At 36.3% G+C, this 18,639-nt stretch overlaps 2 protein-coding genes across 2 annotated transcripts in view; one reads left to right on the top strand and one right to left on the bottom strand.

Moving 5' to 3' along the window:
- Nucleotides 1-31: 31 nt before the first annotated feature.
- Nucleotides 32-2,000, bottom strand: LOC120623868 (rab GDP dissociation inhibitor alpha). Its single transcript, XM_039890144.1, has one exon. The coding sequence runs from the start codon at nucleotides 1,830-1,832 to the stop codon at nucleotides 501-503; it is 1,332 nt and encodes a 443-aa protein (XP_039746078.1). The 5' UTR covers nucleotides 1,833-2,000; the 3' UTR covers nucleotides 32-500.
- A 506-nt stretch (nucleotides 2,001-2,506) lies between these two features.
- LOC120623633 (phospholipid-transporting ATPase VA) overlaps nucleotides 2,507-18,639 on the top strand; it is a 106,566-nt gene continuing 90,433 nt past the window's right edge. Inside the window, exon 1 of the mRNA XM_039889730.1 lies at nucleotides 2,507-3,452. Coding sequence (XP_039745664.1) covers nucleotides 2,644-3,452 — 809 coding nt within the window. The 5' untranslated portion in view covers nucleotides 2,507-2,643. The remainder of the gene's footprint in view (nucleotides 3,453-18,639) is intronic.

Raw genomic sequence — 18,639 nt, 5'->3', positions numbered from 1 at the left:
CAAGCCAAAAAGGAGGAAAATCAAATGCTTATTGTTGTAATGTAACTTTATTCATGATCTTACATAGAACATTAAAGTGTATAATGAGCATTCATATTATATTGACATGTTTCGAATGTGATCTTGGTACAATGCAAAATAGTACTGATACTTCAATGGAATGCATGTTTTGATGCACAACTATACATATAACACAGTTATCACGTGACTTGTACCGTTCATTATATGTCATTGTATGTACTATGCATATCTTAAATTATATAAAAAGCATTCTTACATTTTAAGAACAAATAATTCCTATAAATAATAATCCTCACATTTTTTTTTGAATATCTAGTAAACATAAAAATGTTGGGAGAATGTGAGTGTACAGCTCAAATGGTAATGCAACAAAGCTCTCATAAATTTATCCCAATACCTAATCAACTTTTATTACTTTAGCCATGTATGTATAAACAAATTTAAAAATTAACAAGCAATATACAATAATAGGACAATATTCACTGCTCCTCCTCTCCCAATTCCAGTTTCACTTTAGAGAAGTCAAAGTCTTCACCTGTACCGCGCTTGTAGATCTTGAGGACATCTAGGCAAGTGGTCTCAAAGTGTGAGGTTGCATCATATGACTCAGAAATGAAGACTTGGCTTTGACTGCCATCATCAGTAGGCTCATAGTAGTCTGTTACTGATACAAACTTCTGCCGAATTGACCCCAATAGATCCAAACCAGGTTTAATCTCAGATTCCGGATCATTAGTCTCCACAGTGGTAGACACCATAGCAATGAACCAGCCCTTGGCAGCAACTTGGTGGGTGGAGGACACCAGGGACACATAAATGTCAGAGTTTCTTCCAACTTGCTTCTGAGGAATGATAATCTGAGTTGAAAGAGCATCTTTTGTGTTATTGATAGGGTGATCTAACAAGCAAATGCATCGGATAACTTGACAACGCTTAGTCACACTTTCTGGGACATAGCTAGGGTCGCAATATACTTGTTTGCACTTTGCAACCTCACTTCCAGAGCGCACCCCAACTACCCTGCCTCCTTCACCAAGAACAATTTCATCAATAGGCTTGTCTAGCATGTAAGTGCCACCATAGATAGCAGACAGCCGTGCAAAGCCTTGAGGTAGCTCTCCCAAGCCATACATTGGATATAAATATGGGGACTTTCCATACCGAGCAAGAGAATCTGAATACAACTTAATACGCGTAATTGTTTGAATGGCCGGCTGCTGCAGGTAGCTATCATCCAAATAAAGAGCCAGAGCGTGCCCTGTAAAGTCTTGGGTATTTTTATCCAGTCCAAACTTGTCATACAGCGACTGCATATTTGCAGTACTGGGATCGAAATCCTTCCAAGTCTTCGTATCATCGTCTTGGAAGTCTTGTACGTAGATCAAGAAGTTTCGGAACCGCCTCTTTTCGAACATACCCATCAGATCTGACGCTAGCGCCTCTTTTTGATCCACGGGTACTTTTGAGATCTTCCCGCCTTTGTACACATAGCTGCCTTCGACGGACTTGAACTCCAGATACCGGGTGACGCCCGTATGGATCAGCAGTTTGACTAGAAGGCCATTAGCCATCAAAAACTTTGGTATCAAATCCACGTTCCAGTCGCGACCTCGGCCATATGTTTCATCCGGTGCTGGAGCATTAAACTTCGCGAACAATTCTTCTAACGGGGTAATTGACGCAGATTCACCACCGTAATACTTATTCCGATCAATGTGTAGAACTTTTTTGCCGGACACGGACAGCATACCGCTGAGGATGCACTCCTTTAGGCCCGTGCCCAGAACGATTGCATCGTATTCTTCATCCATGCTGATTAAAAATCACACGATAATTCTTATAAGATTAGAAAATACACGGGTAACTGGGAGATAAATGTCAAAATGTCGGAAGTTTCGGAACTCAAACGAACATGTCGGCCGGGGATGACGTCGACGAGATAATTTTTAATACCAACATTGTAAAAACGAAATACTATAAACAAAATTTGTCTTTTTCTTTCAGCTTAAAAAAGGCAAAAAATTAAAACGCGAATAGAAAGAAAAACTTGACAAAGGAAAAGTTTCAATCTCGTATGCATGTATCTACTCTAGTGGGTTTTACAAATATTTGTAAAATACGTGGCACTATATATATATATATATATATATAAAAAGTACTCTGTGCCTATAACCTTGATATTAATATTCTTAGTAGGACTAGCAACATCGAAATGTAAACGTCAACGTATTGTCAATGTCAGGCACGGATGTCAGTTTTGTTCAGTTGTCAACTGTCAGTCGGTCGGTCAACTTTGCTTGTTTTTGAGTTCGTCTTGTGCACACTTCGCGATCGAATGTTTTCTTCGTGGCGGTCAAATATTACTGTAATTTATGTTTATTTTAGCTCGTCTAAACATGTGCATAGTTATATCGCTTTCTAAATTATCAAACGATTCTGCGCGCATTCAAAATAAGAACATGAGTTATGTGTAACAACGTGATTTCAAACCATATGCTTCGAATCCACGGCACATTCTCTTTAGTTTTATCGAGAGCAACAAAATATACGGTCGGCCGCACCAAATACCGCGATTTTAAATGAGAGGCAACAGCGAGCCGAACGTCCTTCAGATGAGTAAAAATGTCAACAGAAGGAAGCGGAGAGACTCCTGCGGTTGTGCCGAGTTTACCGGGCGCACCAGAACACACTTATCTTTTTCCGAAATCAAAGGGTCACTCAAGATCGGTAAGTCATGGAGGAATGCCTATGTTGGGAAACGCCGCCAGCGCGCGACCAGCTCTCAAGTCCGCTATGCGGGGACATCAGCGTGCGCTGTCGCACGGCCAGATCGGCGAGAACCCTCGTGCGGCCTCGGGGCCAGGCCACAGTCGCGCCGGTAGCCGAACGGACTTCATACTGCCACCAGGCCACCGCGAGCCCATTCCAGCGAGTGCACAACCTCGGCTCTCCTCAGTACGAGGGCACTCTCGGCAAGCGTCACGTTCTGACTCCATTTACACCCTGCGACGCGCCTCTGTGATTGCCCCATGGCGTCGCGCTGTGTTCTGGCTGATGCGCCGCCAGCAACCCGCCGTCGACAATAGGCACCTGATTGTCATACCCAACCACCTCATACCGGACAAAACGCCGCCCAAGGATCACCCCAATGGACAAAGATGTAACAATAAAGTCAGGACTACGAAGTATACGCTGCTCTCATTCTTACCCAAAAACCTTTTCGAACAGTTCCATAGGATTGCCAATGTGTACTTTATTTTTATAGTGTTGTTAAACTGGGTGCCATCAATTAATACTTTTGGCAAGGAAATAGCAATGCTACCTGTGTTGTTTGTGCTAGGAGTGACTGCCATCAAAGACTTGTTTGAGGATCGCCGGAGATACATGTCTGACAAGAGGATTAACAATTCTTTCTGCACAGTCTACAAAAAGTGAGTTGACTTTTATATTTTTAAACCTACCTATTTGCTATGGGATTATTAACAATGTGGAACATACACACAAAGTTATGTTACATCAACAAAAGATTAAAATAACAAAATTAGGAAATAAACAATCTCAAGTTTTACATCACAATGGAACTTAATTAAATTTATGATAATTACTATAAATTGCACCAAGTTTTATTAAATTTAGCCAAATTGAGACTAAATAAAATACTCCAAATAACAAAATTTCCAATTTGAGCTAGAATATTTACCATAAATTTAGATTTAACATTTGTAGGAAGACATTCAGCATTTTCATTTTGTATATATTGTTGTATTTTTTATTACTATCCTACATACCCATAATTTATTACTAGGTGTGGGTAGGTATACTAATGCAATTAATCATAATAGGTAGGTAAAAGGAAAATGTCATTTTCTTGGTGGGTATTATATCTTTTGAAGTTTTCAATATAACAAACCTAAGTTAATTAAAAAAGAATGGGTCAAGCCAAATTAATAGAACATTGAACAGTATGAAACACTTCAAGGAAAATCTTTTTGTACCACTTCATATCCTATCCTTTTTAAGCTTGCATTTACCTTCTTTAAAAAAATGTGAGCTAAGTTAATTATGCAAATAAAAAAAAAAATCTTAAATCAAACTTGTTTTTTATAGCAAGAAGATGTTTGTATACAGTCATAGTGGAGTCTTTCATAATTAGGGTGTCATGCGCGTTAGTAGAGAGATCCAAAGAGATTTGTTGAACAAGTAAACTAACCTGACAGGTTACTACTCTGAAGAGTTTGTTATTTTGTTTTTTTAAAAAGCGTATCTCTTAACATTTTCTATTTTTTTTTATGCATTTTATAGACCAATTCTTGAGGTAGATTATAGGCTATTGAACATCATGCTATGACCCTCAATATCCCAGAAAAAGTATACATAAACATTTTGGACACAATTAGGTATACATAATAACTCTCACAGCAAGGAATTGAGGTCTTCAATTTTTAAATATACCTACATTATATTATCAAAAACTAATAATGCATCAAAATAAGACACCAGCTGTTAATTATTGTGAAGGAGTGAGCTAGTCTGCAGACTTTTATCGTTACAGTATCAGTTGACATTTGCCAAGATATTGCAGTTTCATTAGGATTATAGTGTGACTACACATACATCCCTAGCTGAGAAAAGAGATCAAACGGCTGCACAGTGCACATACTCTTATACATTTATCATAAATAACTAAGAACTTGTCACTGAAACACAACACGAATTTCCTGTTATTTAGGTAAGCATTGAAATCGGTGGTTTCAAAGCAAGACAAGTCTGTTTGAGTGTTAAGTTAGTACAAACATAGACAACGCGTAAATTGAGCCCGATATTGCGTGCGTACCATACCATTCCGGCAAATAATGAAACTTTCTGAAATTGTATTAACAGGCAAATTTTGTATCCAAATCAATCCATTTATTTAACATGGATTACCAATTATTATTACTATGTCGATGAAACTTAAGCGGATGTACTTCAACCCTTTTCGATCTTTTGTGCTCACCCCTTCCATTGTCTTCTCAATTAGCTCAAATACCTACCCTACAAGTTGGGTTGTGTATACGGGGTTCATGGTTTTCATAGTGCAGGTCACTGGACCACAACGCTAAGTAAAACAATTTGCTTTATAGCGTTATAATATTATCTAGTACAATGCGAGTCACTTAAAAAGTGATCTAACGGTCTTACTACACAGTGGGTGATTTATACACAAACTACGTAAAAGTTACAGTCTTTAGCCTGTTTTTAATATAATACGTAAGAATAATGATTATAATTTCGACTAAATAAACATAAATGAATAATGTTATCAGTTCACACTCATTCGCATACCTACAGCATTGGCGGACTAAGCCACCGGCTTAGGTGGGAAAACTAAATGAAGCCTTCGATCTGCTCCGAATTCGTTGCTATACTTATTTTTAAACCGGGCAGGCGGTCATAAGAAACGAAAGAAATACCTGTTAGATAAAGAAGTACAGTTGTTAGTGTTTCGCATAAGTATAGAGCCTGCCTCTTACTGAACATATTTCGGCCTTGTTCGTATGATAAAAAGGATATCTCGAGAATTCGAGGCCAAAGGACCAGTCCCAGCACGGCTAGCATGGGCAGAAGACAATTATCTCCCCGGGGAAAGGATAAAAATATATCTTCTCCCACAGCTTTATAAACTCAGAGCGCTGGCGCACAAGTGGAAATAATATCCAAATAATATATGTGCAATTATAAACGGGGGCAAACTTCTGCTATTCCCTGGTCCCGCGCTTTAGCGTTAATTATTTCCCTTGTAAGGGGCGTGACGTGACCTATACGTAATAGTATGTAAATCAAAACATAAAGCTGAACCATTGAGCCACTGTGGCGTATTTGCCATGACATGACGTCAATATGCCGCACTAACGATCCCACGTGAAAAACACTTTTAAGGCTGGCACATCCAATGAGGTGGCCCTATTTACACCGCACACACGCTATGCACATAACATGACATAATGCGTGTGGTCAAGGTTACACTTAATGAAAAAAATATTTTACTATTTAGAAACTTTTTTAAAAGAAGCTTTTCATCATTGCCCGAAGTGAACTCACTAGCATAACTATGTAGAATATGGTTCACGTATAGTTATAAATTATTATTAAAATTGTTTAAACGTTCTATGTATATTGTCGAATTAAGACAACCTTGCACAATTAAATTAATAAATATACTAGGACAATCATCATCGCCATCTAGCCCCAAAGTAAGCGTATCTTGTGTTATGGGTACTAAGATGACTAATGAATATTTTGATGAATAATATGCATAAATACTTATAGTATAAAGACACTGAAAAACATTCATGTTCATCACAAAAACATTTCCAGTTGTGGGAATCAGTTACCAGTTACAACAGCACAATAAATTACCACAAACTTGACTTCTCAAACATGTGTTATTTCGGAGTTCTAGTAGTGCTCTCATCTCATCTTCATTACGTTTGAATTTACAAATTATTTGACTCTATCTTATAAAATAGAAAAACACCACTTGGTCGTCTCAATCCAAGGGCTCGTGTCTTCGAAAATCCTGGAATAAATACAATCAAAACTGTGAAGAGTTAAACTATTTCTATTTATATCTTTAATACACTCGTATTTCATATATCTACCCTTAATGTAAGCTACATTTATCGGAGAGTTTATTAATTTGTCCACTTTATGTAAAATGTCGTAACACATTGTCAAGTTGTTTAATCTCAAAAGCTACGTCAGAACTTTGTGACGAATTTCACTTTATCTATCGGCGTATAAACAAGGTATATGGATATTTATATTGTATATATAAATACATGCAAAAATCTGCTCCACGAACACGTCAGCTCAAATGTCACGAAGCGGCCGCCGCGTCGGACATTTGTTTCGTAAACATAGAATCGTGTGTGAATTCTATGTTCATTAGAAAGAGTCCAATAATACAACAATGTTACAGTGCCTCCAAAAATAATAATAAAATTTGTAATCAAGTTCGAATCTATTGACACGAATTTCTTAACAAGGTGTGTCATTTATATTATCTTCAGTTGGAAATTGAACGTCCATCATAACTTTTTTTTTTTTTTATTAATTTAGTTTTCTTACATTATCTTATTTTATATGCTTATAATTAACAGTTTCGTAAGATACAATTTTTTAAAAAGAAAAGTACAGCCCTGCTTCTGCGATTTGATACATCGGCCAGGCTGTTCTTCCTATACACATAGATAAACTAAAACTATAAAATTTATACACTTATAATAATTATTACTAAAAATTTTTAATCTACTAAGTATTGTTGAATTTCTTGAGGTCACTCAGGATGGAGTTTACCATGTCGGTGTAAGATTTTAAGGCAGGTCTTTTTCGCATCAGAGAGCGCAGCAAATAGGGGGACAACCCAAGGTGCCCGCAAAGGAACTCATGATCCAGGCGGAGTTTTCCGAAGCGGGGACATTCCCGAAATAGATGGTCAAGGGTTTGGCTGGTGCAGTTGTCACGAGAGCCTGCGTGAGCGTGAACGAGATATCCGGGAGACATGGTGTTTTTTTTTACGAATAACGTAATTGTTTTTAGATCCACTAAAATTTAGTCCTTGAATACACTCTCCCAATTGGGGCGTTGATGCAGTCTAAGGTGGTAGCGGGTTAACGTGTTAGGGGCATGGCAGTTGTCTTAAAATGAATTGGCGGCACGTCCTTGTCGGTAAGTTGTTAATTCGCCAGGGAAGCCTCCCACCAGACATGAGAAAAAACAGTTATTATAAATCCCCAAATGCCCCTGACGGGGATGAAACCCGGGATCACCGGTAATAAAGATTCCTTCCTCGGAATTTTAACGCCTGCGTCCAGTGAGCTAGTTGTTTGATTTCATCCGTCCATTTAACAAGGGAATAAATTCGCCATTCCAGCACCTTTTCGGTATATATCCCACTGTATGCGATTTATTAGATTACAGGTTTATAGGTTATATTATTTGAGGTGTTTTAATCACAAGTAACAACCTAGATATAAAAGCATTTATTAGTTAAAGTGACTAATACATGTTTTAGTATCTGGGTTGTTACTTGTGATTTGATTAGAGGTGAAGATAACAATCGACCCGTTTAGATTCAGTAACACAATTTAATAAGGGTGGCCGACTTTAGAATTCACTTGAGTCATGTAAAGAGACTCCGAGCGACTGTTATTTGCTTTAAGTGTCTAGGTCGCAAAAGCGATCTAACCGAATCTAATAGTGTACAATTAGCCTGGATAGTGAGTAGATATAAAAATACTAATTACATTAGATAGTTACCGTGATCACAGATTAAATAATAGGATTATGGATAGAAAGAAAACATCCTACATTTCACTTGAAATAGAAACCTGCATCATATACATTGCGACATTATAGCATAGTTTTATTGGAGAAAGTATAAAGTTATTTAGTAGTACCAGTGGCGTGCACTGGGCTTCTTACCAGGGTACGCATATTCAAATTCAAAACAGCATACAGCGGGAAACATGCATAAAATGGCTAAAATCCTCATCTTATACGGGCTATGTATAAATATTAGGGTATGCAGTGCTTTTGTACGTGTATTCAAAGTCAAAGTCAAAAATATCTTTATTCAAGTTGGCCCATAGGTGGCACTTTTGATGCGTACATAAGAATTACACGGTAGTGAGATGATGGCGATAACCACACTCGTAAACCTAAAACTAAAGCTACGAGGGTTCCAAGCGCGTCCTGGTCTAAGAAGAAGCCCACAACAATCTTAGCCGGGTGTTTTTTTTTGTTATCACCATCTCACAATGTCATTTTAAATTATTAGAAGAGCAGCCTGATTAGAGCAATAGTTTACACCCTAGCTTTTTTATCGATTGCGTAGTCCTTTATACGATAGGACTTTATTAAGTGCACGCCACTGAGTAGTACTAGTAGTACTGGTAATAGAGCTTTTTGTGACCGTGCTTGATAAGGGGAAGGGCGTAGTTTCCAGTTTAATTACAGGCACACTAGGCTTAACATCTACACCTCAGGTTGATAGACAAAGAACAGCACATTGCAGGACCAGGTCCTAGCATGCCCTGCGAAGTATTGCATTTTTTATAGGAGATCTGCTTGGTTCTTCAATTCTTATTAATATTATAATTGCGAAAGTGTGTTTGTTTGTTTGTTCTTCCTTCAACGCGACGAATAACGCGGGCAACAGCTAGTTATTATGGACATACTATAAAACCAGAAAAAGTTTATACCACCATTAACGACGGCCGATTTGCGTAGTGTGCACTGATCTAGCTTTCTTTGTCAATTCCCACAACTGAAAAATGTTTGCGTGATAAACATGATTTTTTTTTTCAATGTCTGCGTGTAATTATTATTATAAGTATGCTACTTATATATTATTTATAAAAGTATTCATCAGTTGTAGGATAACTGATGAATACTTAGCAACCATAACATGAGCGACGCTTACTTTGGGGCTAGGTGGCGATGTGTGTATTGTCGTAATATATTTATAACATTGCATAAGTCGACAAATAAACTTCTAACGCTAAGTAAGAGCGTTCTAATTTCCATAACTCTGTAGTTTATTGATGTCTCGTGAGTTAAACTTTCACTAATTCCACTCTACTTTAATATCCGGGTATTTCTTCGGTGTTCTATCTATCACATGCATAACATTACAGTGCAATGTTGTGGGTAGTCGTGTATTTTAATTTCTTATTAGTTTTATGACATTTATGCCCGATTTCACTAAACCTAGGAAACGCTTAAATCGGATGCCTAATGATTTGAGTGATGCGTAGAGAAAATAAAAAGTTACGAAACTGATTCGGCGGTGCTTAATGTTTAGGGAACTCGTAAACTGACACTTGATAGATGAAAAAAATCTAAATTCAGTATTTTATAATACCTGTAAATCCATACGAAAAAATATAATACAAACAAAAAATACTTCTGGCAAGAATTATAGACAAGTTAGGTTATATGAGTGACCTAGTGAAAATCGATTGGTGAAAGGTAAATGTATAAATAGAAATCTTCTTTGCTAAGGCGCTACTTACTTAGGCATTTCCTTGTCCGTCGTTAGTGAAAACGGGGATTGTTTGTATTTTGCTAGGTTAATTATATCTGTACGAATATGTAGCAAAACTTTGTCTGTTTATTTCTTTGCTACCAATATAATCCTTATAAATAAAAAATATAAATATACAACGACAATACAAACATCGAAACCTAGTCCCAAAGTAAGCATAGCTTGTGTTATGGTTACTAAGATGACTGATGAATATTTTTATGAATAATATGTATGCATAAATAGTTATAATATAACAGATAAACACCCAGACACTGAAAAATATCCATGTTCATCGCACAAACATTTTCCAGTTGCGGGAATCGAACCCACGGCCTTGGACTCAGAAAGCAGGGTCGCTGCCCACTGCGCCAGTCGGCCGTCAAACTCAATCCTGTATGGGATTGACACTTTTTGAAATCCTGAAAACATGCATTCCACTGTTTTAATTGTAAAAGTAAATACTTTCATAGATATAACTTGAAAAATTGTGGACTCTCATAACATCTTGCGTCCCCTAAAGTGGTAAAAATTTAAATAGATATATTACTCTACCCTTTCTTAAAGATTGTGCTGTTGGAGGGAAATGGATTTTGGAATTACGACTGGTAGTTCCAAAAATGCCCGTTCAAATTAAGAAAGACGCACTTGTTCTTTACAATTATGTTTTTTCTATAGACATGCTCAGTCATTTATTGTCTCGCTGATCGGCACACCGCACATGCACCCTTTACAGAAGCACAGTATAATATAAAAGAGCATTTTAGAATATATGTGTTGTGTTGTGCACAAAATTAAAAAAAAAAACAGAAATTACACCGTGAAGATTTGCCTGATTTTTGCGGACTATAGCAAATGAAACTGTGTATTCAATGTATATCATGAACTTCCGCTAACTAAGTTACACCTACGTCTATCTTGTGGTAATCTAACCTGCTATTTGTGTAAGTAAAAAAAAACCTTTTATCGACACGAATCCTCACACCGACTCCAATCCACACGAGACTCAAAGCTATAATTTTAGAATTAACATTCTTTTTACAGTAAACAGAAATACCTATATTAATAGCTTATGATAATTATATAGGTAAGTACTCAAATATTTCTAAAAGCAATTTCATGTCAATACATTATCAAAATGTAAATATACTCAGCTCATGAAATCATTTTTCGGAACAAAACAAAAGTGATATCATTAGATTTCCATTAGAAAGGATATTCTTATCGATCATTCATCATTACACTGAAATAAAAATATTAGTAAATACCTACTTTAACAAACATGAATGCATTTATGTTATCTTTGTTATTTTATTTTTCTTATTAGAATAGAGACTTGAGAATAATTACTAGGTAAGGTAACTGGCTCACAAACGTCGACCTCATTAAGCGATCTTGTATACGATCCTTCAATTCATTGAAATGTCATTCGATACAATAATTACAGCAGATTACATTACATTTAAATATTCTCTGATCTCCTTGCACGAAGTTCACAGCCGTATATACTGTTCTTTGGCCATTAAAAACAAAAGAACGGGTAAAATTAACGGCCCCTTAGAGGTTAGAGGGTATCCTAGTACTAGGTACTCCTTTCTTCTGCAGGAGATTTAATATCTGTTGGTATAATAGTAATGTACTAAGATAAATAATTATAAACATTTAGTTACTAAGTGACCTTTCAAAATAACTACCGTAGAATATCGTTCCTGAGTTTTTTTCATTTTCTGAAACCCTTTGCACACTAACCCGGAAAAATAGTTTTGTTTAGTATGAAATCAATTTCTCCAGCTTGCGTCTTTAATAATTGAACAGTGATATCAAGGAAATAACATGACGAATGTTTACATTATTAGTGGAGTAAGGATGGATATCCACGCTGAAAGCATTTATTATTTAATTATTTTAGTTATCACAGCTACAAAAATACACAGAAACAACCATTAAAATGAAAATCGTAATCAACAATCTGTGCAGCTGTTAGAATAGAACGGTTCAATGAATACTTTATCGCAAACCACACAATGAAAATACTTGTTTCTTTATCTACGCTATAAGGCGATGCGCAGACGTAGACACTTTTTTGTTACCGAATCTGGACACCATGTGAAACCTACCGGTAGAGCTGCAATTTCAGCACGGCTAACTTAAACAGGGAACAAAAATTATATCCCCCGATTATGTCCCCTTACAAGGGACAAAGTTAACGTATCCATCTGGCAAAGTACGGCAACAGGGAATAGGAGAACTTTACCCCCGTAAACACGTATATATTAATATTTTTATGAATAATATAGGTACATAAATACTTATAGTATACATATAAAAACCCACACTGGAAAACATTGATGTTTATCACAGAAACATTTTCCAGTTGTGGGAATCGAACCCACGGCCTTGGATTCAGAAAACTAGGTCGCTGCCCACTGCGCCAGTGGGCCGTCAAAATTTAAATAAAGATAAACCGCTATCTCTATATGAAATCTTAAAAGTAGTTAAAAATATGTTGTGTCCCATGTCTTCTGAATCCAAACCGAAAATTTATATGTTTGTACAGCGCCTAAATCACTACATCAGGAAGGGCACACGAAAGCAAATATTGAACCACAAAAATTACTGTTTAATATTATAGTAGACAGGTGCAGAGTGATCGATTTACTTGGAATATTTCATGTATTGGTCGGCAAACAAAATTGTTGCCTATAAGGAAGTCGAATCGACCATGTAATATTGCCTGTAGATGGAACTGTTTTTCAATTAGCATTGTAAACGTATATACTCACGAAATGTGTACAAATTATCACGAAATAGGTATTATATGTAATTAAAAAAAAAACAAAATTCAATTAATTCAAGTATTCCTAGTTTATAAGCTACAAGTCAGTCTGTTTGCTGTATAAAAGCCTATATCCATCCCCACAAAGGATTTCTGTACTTTTCTCAGACGATATGCAAATATTTGACGATGGTTGTAACATTTCAGTGATAATAACTAGGATCGACGCGGCTCGAAAGTGCTCTCCGAGTCACGGTAGTTGAGACTGCGAAAAATTCTTAACTCAAGGTTGATACTTGCCACTGAGAATTTCTTGACCGAGATACCAAATACAGAAAATTCTATAAATTTTTGGCACAACAAGGGAGTTCAGCCCAGGGAATACCAGGAAATTGTTAAAATGGTGGAATTCATAAGCCCTTGGGAACATTATGGAGAACTCTCGGGCGTGCAGGTTTTCTCACGGTGTTTTCCTGCACCGTTACAGCTACTGATATTTAATTGCTTAAACGCACATGACTACGAAAGGTTTTAAATCGCTTGGACTGTTAGTAATATTTACTCCGTTATACAACCTTTACACTTCGCTTCACCGGTAGACTACTTGAACGGTACATTCTATATTAATGCAGCTTAGATAAATCTATTTACGTCTGGAGAGGTAATCGTTGCGAGAAATAGGTCGCGATTTGCTGTCGATAAAAATGTACCTTTTCATGCTTTACTTATGTTACAGTAACTTTGTGCAGTAGATAAATAATTAAATTTTTGATAACTGTAACTTAGCCAGATATTTTACTAAATTGATTATATAATACACTTTAGTCTGGTGAGAGACTCAAATGTCGTACCTCCCTGTGTCTGAGTATGTCGTTATCGTTTGAATATGTTTCTTGTCTTCTATTTACCAAGATCTGTATTTACTATTATTAAAGCTGAAGAGCTTGTTATTTTGGTTTTTTTTTTTGAATGCGTTAATCTCTGGAAATACCGGTCAGATTTTAAAAATCTTTATATATTTTTTTTAAATAACGCCCCTAAGTATAAAAAAAGTAATTATGAAAGAACGTAAATTTAAGGTTATTGTCGTGATGAATATTGGTATTTAGGTTGACAATTAAAATTAAAAAATATGTACTTCAGAACTTATAAAAACACACGTCCAGAGGGAGGGCCCAGACAGTTTTTATTGGAAACTTGTCCAAAGTTGTACATAGACAATGTTGCGGGGAACCACTAGTATATAATATGCATTTGGGTTAAGAGGTTATGTCTGTTTGTTATTTTTAATTAAAGATGGCCTTGCGCTTAACTTTCATCATGCCAGACGAAAAGCAATGATGAGGCAAAAATTATAAGCATTTTCTGTGCACTGTATTGCTTTATAAGCTACAACTTACCGACTCAAGTAAAATAAAGCTCGTTTTTTTCCAATGCAACGCCTAAATCGAATTATCGGTGAACGGTTGATGTATGCCTAGGAATCTCCTTAGATGAGGCGTTAATTATTTAGGCATTGCCTTGTTCGTCGTTAGTGAAAACGGGCATAAGTATTTTTTTTATTCCACTAATAACTGCACAATGATGCAGACTTAGATGGTAGCGGGCTAATCTGTAAGCGGTTATATTATATATCGACTTCGTACTGTAACGCTAAGTCGCTTTGTTGGTAGGGTGGTAACTAGCCACGAGCATAGGCCCAGCAGACCAGACCAGAGAGAATTTACAAATTATAAATTTCTTTTTAAACCTTGGAAATCCAAGCTGTGTGCTTGAATAGCAACCTCGCACCGGTAAACGCAGCGTTGGTAGACCCCCGACGAGGTGGACAGATGATATCAAACGAGTCGCAGGGAGCCGCGGGAACCTAGCGGCACGATTAACGTCCAGCAGTGGACGTCAATCGGTTTATATGATGATGATGAAATTTCCAAATTTTCTTTGGCGGGGATCGAACCCGGGACCCCCCATTTGTAAGCCACAGGGCTACCACCACTACGCCATGAGACTCCTGGCGTAGTGGTGGTGGAGGTAAGCCCTGGTAACTAAGCCTGGTTAGCACTCCAAGCAGGAAAACGGACATTGGAATATCTTCGCTGTTGACGTGGTTTACCGTTTTCCTCAACACAACTGAACTATTGATATGAAATATTTTAACAAAAAGCTTTTGCGTGTTTCGTCTCATCCAGGTTTGTTAATAGGTATATTTTGAGATCAAACAAGGCAATGAAAATTTCATTAGTTTTTCACGACCGCAAATAGGTAGTGGTTAGGCACTTCCGGTTAACCCAATGGATAAACAACCTTTAGTGCGTACAGAAGTGTAATTTGTAGAGTAAAATGAGTATAATCGGAGGGCAGGTATTATAAATGAATCAGCCTCATTTTTATAAATCTCTAACACAGGGGGTGTTATGCTGTTTCTTTTATTTTTGTGTATATCTTTATAATATCTCAAAGTAGTAATTTCATTTGGATAAATGAAGTTGCATTTGCTTTCTTGCTCTGTGTTTGATGGACTATGATATGACTTCATAAAAAGGTTCAATACGATGGTATATGATCCTCGCCAGACAGATAAATATGCAATGTTAAACAATTTGAAAAAATAATCGAATTTTGTATCAAATTGTAACCTTGTGCAAGGGTTGGGCACATAAGGTGTTAAAATGTGTAATGTGTAATAATTATTAATCAATAATTTTCTTCTTTTTTCTATTTGCTGCCCGACCGTCGAGCTAACTATTGATTAGATAGTTTCGTTAAATGGTGCCAGCAGCAACTCGATAGCCAGTTTAAACATTCTTTCGCGAAATAGCAGTGCCCATATATTTGTACACAACTAATCGAGTATTGTTTTCGACTATTGATTTTCTGTAACATCAGAGTAAGATGGAATTTTATTGTATTAACGCTCAAATCCGTGTTTATTTCTACATTTTTTTCAATTATTATCAAAAGAATCTATCTCTTAAGTCCGTCCCTCATGACTATGGTGAGTAATCTTGTGATATTTACTGTCTCCATCGGGTCCTGTTCTTGGCCATTTGTATTGACTTGTGAAAAGTACCGGCAGCGGATCTTCTCTTACCACCGAACTGCAGACCTTCATAAAGAATAAAAAAGAATATTCCCATCCACAAAAGCGCAAAACTTGTAAGACTTGTCGTATCCGTTATGAGCTCATCCATCAAGAAACCGTTAAACTCAGTTCTAGCATACAGTTAATAACAACGTGTTCAAAATACAATCATACGTATTCCAGTAACTTGCATCTAGAGCACATTACTTCTGTACCCTTAGATTTGATCGCTAGCGATCGAGATATCGTTTTCCAGTATTGAATACTTGAACATCGAAGTAAAATTGATCTTATTTGCATTCGATTAAAGCTCAAACTTACCTACAATTCTTACGCGATTATAAAACAAGTCAGAAATACATGATTTGTGACTTTAAAACGAATGGCAATAGGTCAATTTTACTTTGACAATACAAAGTTTGATATTGGAAAACGACTCCTCGATTGCGAACTAGCAAATCTTGTGATAAGGCTACAGGACATTTGTTAAATAAAAACCAAAGGTACGGGATTAGCGCCTCTAAATTGAGCGAAATAAGTTACAATTTACTTTGACGGTAGAGAATTTGATATGCGAAAACGACTCTTCTATTGCGAGCGAGCAAATCTTGTACTTAAAGGCTACTGTGCCCGTGTGAACGAAGCATAAACCGTAACAATTATTAACTTTCCTCGATACTTAGTCGGTTTTGAATAAATTGATTCTATGCGAAGTTTGAAGGGCGACCTTGGTATCATAAGCCCAATGCATGTTATTACCTTCATTAATAACTACGTGTCATAGTGTCTTAAGTACTATACGACATGGATTATTTATCGTTTATCATAATGTAATGCAATAAATATGTAAATTAAGCCTTTTTGGAGTAGGTAATTGGAAAATACTTTGCAGACTTAGTGACTACTTAAAAAAACAATAAGGGAAGAGGTGTTAAAATAAAATAAATTTAATACATAAGAATTAAATATTTTACAAATATTTATAATATATCAAAGTTGTCAGCATAAACCTCAATTTAGTTTATTTGTTTTTATCTAAAAAAAAAAACCTAAACAAAAATTAAAAAAGTCATGGCATGCACCTAGACATCTCATTTCCATTGTAAAAATTTTTCACCCTGAGTGTAAGAATTAGCTGAGAAATTGCTTGTAATATAATAATATTACAATAATATTAATTATTAAATATATTAAAACATAAAATATAAACATAGATAGGGAGAGTATCGGGCTTTAAATGTTGTTAAATAATTATTTATTCATTAATCTGTGGTCTTATTAATGTTAAGCACTACTAGCGGACCTGCGCGATTTCGTCCGCGAATGAGTCGACTTAAAAAAATAGTCGTATGTCCAGTATAAATGATTCCGAGATTCCATTATGAGTCCTAGCTTGATCAATTTATCTCCCACGAAACCCCCTGTACTATACTAAATTTCATGAAAATCGTTGGAGCCGATTCCGAGATTCTAATTATATATATATATTTATCGATAAAACACAAATAAAATGACATTTTCTAAAAATGAATCCTAGCTAGATCGATTTATCGCCCCCGAAACCCCCTGTATACTAAATTTCATGAAAATCTTTGGAGCCGATTCCGAGATTCCATTTTTATATAAATTACAAGAATTGCTCGTTTAAAGATATAAGATAATAATTATTATATTGATTCGATAGTATTAGGAGTGATGTTGGTACTTAAATGATTTAACTTGAAAATATAAATGGCTTGGAAGCCGTATTACGTGCTCTCTCACGTAACAATCGCTGGGTATAAACAACCTTAATCGTATTAAGCGAGGTCAACCCTTTAGATTTAGAAAATATTTGTACAGAAAATGTGAAAATAAACAGTGGCTTAACTAAGTTTCCTTTGTCACCGGCAAAGTACCATTTTTTAATTTAGAACTCTCGCTTTTTTCCGTTCCAAGCGAGAGTAAAAAGCCAACGCAAACCTTAATTACTTGCGGGGAAAAAATAATCAAGGACAGCGGCGATTTGCGGTGCCATTGTTCAACGTTGCGAAATTATGTGCGAGTAGGGTACCTGCTGTAGGCTGTTTAGTAACGAATTATCTACTTCTTACATATTATATACAGGCATTATCGGTTATTCCGAGATTTTGATAAGATTGCATTTTCATCGTCATCATCATCGTCTGCCCGCCAATGAAAGCCCGCATCGGTTATTGACCTCTCTCATTACTCATTAGGGAGGAAGACGTAGATTTCTGTAAAGTGATGTTGAAAAGAGCAATTCGCTAAGTTTCTTGCCGGTTCTTCTCGGTGGAATCTGCCTTCCGAACCGGTGGTAGAGTCACTACAAACATCCTGACTTGACGCTTAAAAAGTGCTTATAAACTGGGCCTACTATTGAAATAAATGAATTTTGAATTTTTGGTTTTTTTGAAGATGGGAGCCATCTCATTGAAGAGAAAGAGAACAGCCTACTATTAAGTACTTTTTATAAAAGTACTTAATAGTAGGCTTATTGTAGATTCGATAATTGGGCCGATAATTTCGCCGACTTTGATGAACTATTTTGTGACAGACGCGTGACTTAAAGCACTTTCCCGTCACATTCACCCGCACACACAATCACTTCACACTTTCACAACAAGGGCTTAACGGGATACACCGAGTTTTTTTTTTTATTCTGAGGCGTAGGTGCTAATGGCGCATCCA

Source organism: Pararge aegeria, chromosome 5 (genome assembly GCF_905163445.1).
Source record: "Pararge aegeria chromosome 5, ilParAegt1.1, whole genome shotgun sequence".
NCBI classification, from domain to species: domain Eukaryota; kingdom Metazoa; phylum Arthropoda; class Insecta; order Lepidoptera; family Nymphalidae; genus Pararge; species Pararge aegeria.
The sequence above is the reverse complement of the archived record's forward strand: the minus strand, read 5'-3'. Positions and strand labels throughout refer to the sequence as shown.

Bases quoted from the DNA above. Each gene is read 5' to 3' on its own strand.
- LOC120623868 (XM_039890144.1), bottom strand. From the start codon at position 1,832: ATGGATGAAGAATACGATGCAATCGTTCTGGGCACGGGCCTAAAGGAG.